The sequence below is a fragment of the Vigna angularis genome, chromosome 2 (assembly GCF_016808095.1).
Source record: "Vigna angularis cultivar LongXiaoDou No.4 chromosome 2, ASM1680809v1, whole genome shotgun sequence".
Lineage (NCBI taxonomy): Eukaryota > Viridiplantae > Streptophyta > Magnoliopsida > Fabales > Fabaceae > Vigna > Vigna angularis.
In genome coordinates, this window is record NC_068971.1 from 20,052,541 (window position 1) to 20,055,590 (window position 3,050).

The 3,050-nt window shown below is 33.7% G+C and overlaps 1 protein-coding gene across 1 annotated transcript; it reads right to left on the bottom strand.

The window, feature by feature from the left end:
- Positions 1-465: 465 nt before the first annotated feature.
- Positions 466-2,584, bottom strand: LOC108327961 (uncharacterized). The gene is made up of 2 exons (XM_017561713.2): positions 2,367-2,584; positions 466-1,029 (listed from the first exon to the last, which is right to left on the bottom strand). Exons 1-2 carry the CDS (start codon positions 2,487-2,489, stop codon positions 730-732), a joined length of 423 nt encoding a protein of 140 aa, XP_017417202.1. The 5' UTR covers positions 2,490-2,584; the 3' UTR covers positions 466-729.
- Between the last annotated feature and the right edge of the window lie 466 nt (positions 2,585-3,050).

Below are 3,050 nucleotides of genomic sequence, written 5' to 3' on the forward strand. Positions count from 1 at the left end.
CCGGCTTTAAACGTGGGAATAAAATAATCCAAACTGCTCTCACTTTTTGCACAAAGGGTCCTCTCACGTCCCATTTAGAACTGTGATCAACAATCATCTCATTCATCTGCACGGCAACGTTGTTTCTTAACTATTCATGATTTTGGCTGATCTGCAACACAGTAAAGCTACACATAGCCACACACAAATCGACAAAGACCCTGATTTTCCTTCCTGTGAGAAAGTTAAGAAGCATTTTCGCTTTCCATAGACCAAAAGAATTTAAATTCGGCTCACCTATTGAAATTCAACCCTTAAAAAACATGTTTTCTGAGACAGAAGGATCCACAAACATGTATATATATTATATACATATATTTAATATAGGACGAAAGGTCACCAACAACAATCAAATTGCAGAGAATCCGGAATCTATTTGTGCATCCAAAATGTCCCCAAAATCGTAAAACGTAAGGTAACCAAAAATGGAAGAATTAGATCTCTTCATATCTGATATCTGTCACGGGATTTGATTCTGCCAAAACAGTGAAAACAAATCTGATAGAATAAACGTACCAACTACCAGACACTAAACATTAGTTTGGTTTCCATGCAATGGCAGCAAAAACACTGCATAAACCATTGTACAAAACCACCATGCCCCATTTCCCACTTCATCCCTAATTCAGCTAAAGATACTAAATTCACCACATGATTACTGTTATTACAAGAATAACAACAACACATATTTCAGTCAGCATAAGGGGCAGCGCCATTGTTGGTGGAAGGGTTTTCCTCTGGGGTGCTTGAAACTGAAACCACCTCTTTGCAAACTTTTGCAGGGTATTTTATGGCATTGAGTTGAACCTTTCTCAAAGCAGCTTTACCAAGATCAACACCACAAATGTCAGAGAGCCTCACGAGGTAAAGCAACACATCAGAAAGCTCTTCACCAAGATGAACCTTTTCTTCCTCTTTCCAACCTGGAAGACCCTTTGGAACCTCTCCTTTCCACTGAAATATCTCAGACAATTCTCCTACTTCACCCACCTATCAACACCAAAAAAAGAAACATAAAATACACTTAATTTTTATCTTAATATTTGCAACATTAATTTTATGTTAGTATTTGCAACATTATCATCCGACTGAAACAATTTATTTTGGGACCGTGTTATTTTGACAGCTTCAGCTTGTCCTCGAGCATAACATTAAACATTGTTATGTCCCACTTGTGTACTCTTGCTGGGAACAAAAGTTAAAAAGTTAAAGCGAAATTGAAGGCCGAAAAAATTACAAATCTTCTATGGTAACAACGACGTGGAATCTGTTTACATTGCAAAGTCGATTTTGACCAGGGTTTGTGACAAGGTGACAAAATCTAAAAAAGACCATGACAAATACTAATTATGAAAAAGTGATTGCTCATTTGAATGGGTAGTGAGTCATTTGATCCAACTCGCCGTGTTCCCTGGCGGTTTACGTGATTCTCGGTCAAAACAAAAACGCTTTGATTTGTCTTAGTTTCAAATTAATTGCATTTAAAGAATATTGACTATATTTTCATACACTCTAAATATATATTTTAAAAATGCATTCTATACTCAATTAATATATTACTACTATAAACTACAATCTATTTGCCTTCATCTATCACTCTTTATTTCATTTTGACTAGTTTATGAAGACATGAAACTACATAGAACCTTCTCCTTCTACTATTAATAGTCAAATGATCAAAATCTCACCGGACATGTGTATAAACAGTGGCACATACTAGGTTAATCCAAACACGACTATATAATTAAAAAAATGCAAGAAAAAAAATTCTATGGAATAAATTACACTTTACAATAAAAGTAAAAACAATTAAAAAATCTTTAATTTGAGATGAGGAATCTATATAAAATTTTATTTCACATTTGATGTTAAACATTTTAATACAAATTTAAAGTAAAAAGGATTTTACTTTAAACAAACTTCGAAAACTTAAAATTACATAAAATCAAATGGGATAAACAACCAAAGACAGCCTATAGCTTCAACCCTCTTAAAAAAAAGGCCAACTTGCAAGAAATTTTTTCTTTATGCAAACATTAAGAATCTGGTAGAACCCCATTATATATATGAAGTGTGACTCAGGTGAGTCGTCTACAAAACCCGAGAAGAAAATGGTAAAAAAATTACAATAACAACAAAGAGATTCTTCTTCTTCTCTACATACCCTTTCCTGCTTTCATGGATAAAAAAGAACCACGTTACCCACATAAAAAAACACGAGTACTGTGTACAAACTACACGATAAACCAATAAAGTTCACAAAAGGGTGCAACAAAAAACCAAAAAAATATCATTTTTTTTCATGGGGTATTGGAAAAGAAGCATACCAGAGCCAATAGAAGGTTTCTTGGGCTGTGAAAACGATCCCAGTCTCTCTCCTTGGCAAACTGAGCCATTAACTGCTTGAGCGTGTCGAGGGTCACGGGGGCTTCATCAGCAATCCCGGTCATGATGGAGAGAAGAAAGAGAAGAGAGAAGAGGAAAAGATGAGTGGAGAAAGACAAAGCACAAGGAACAGAAGGGAAGATTGTAAAATGAGAGTAAGAGACATTGCTTCCCGATAATATATAGAAAATAATAACTAATATTAATACTTTTCGTATTTATTTATTTATAATTTACAATAATAGTACAAGGAAATTAAGAAAAGGGTGAGAAAAGGAAGGGCAAATGAAGGGGTGCTTGCTGCTGCACAGTCGTTTTCGCACCTTGGAATTGAAAGGCAGTGCACAACTTTGATTTGCCTTTGAATTTGTGGAAACATGGAAAGTTATCCATATTTTAGTATCTTATTTAAAATTTGTTTAAACATTAAACAAATGTTAATATCACATTTATAAGATTTTGTTTTTATTTTTATAAGTTCATATGTTTGATATCATTATCAATCTTGACATTTTGGTGAGTTATAGTTAAAAGCATAACATCGTACAGCTATATGAAACGACTATTATAGAGTTTAAGGTTGTATGAAACAAAATTTAAAGTTAATATAGACAGATTTAATCTTT

Excerpts from the sequence above, each read along its gene's own strand:
- LOC108327961 (XM_017561713.2), bottom strand. The coding sequence starts at position 2,489 with ATGACCGGGATTGCTGATGAAGCCCCCGTGACCCTCGACACGCTCAAG. Across the intron at positions 1,030-2,366 it reads GAAACCTTCTATTGGCTCTG|GTGGGTGAAGTAGGAGAATT; the intron begins GTATGCTTCTTT and ends TGGTGTTGATAG.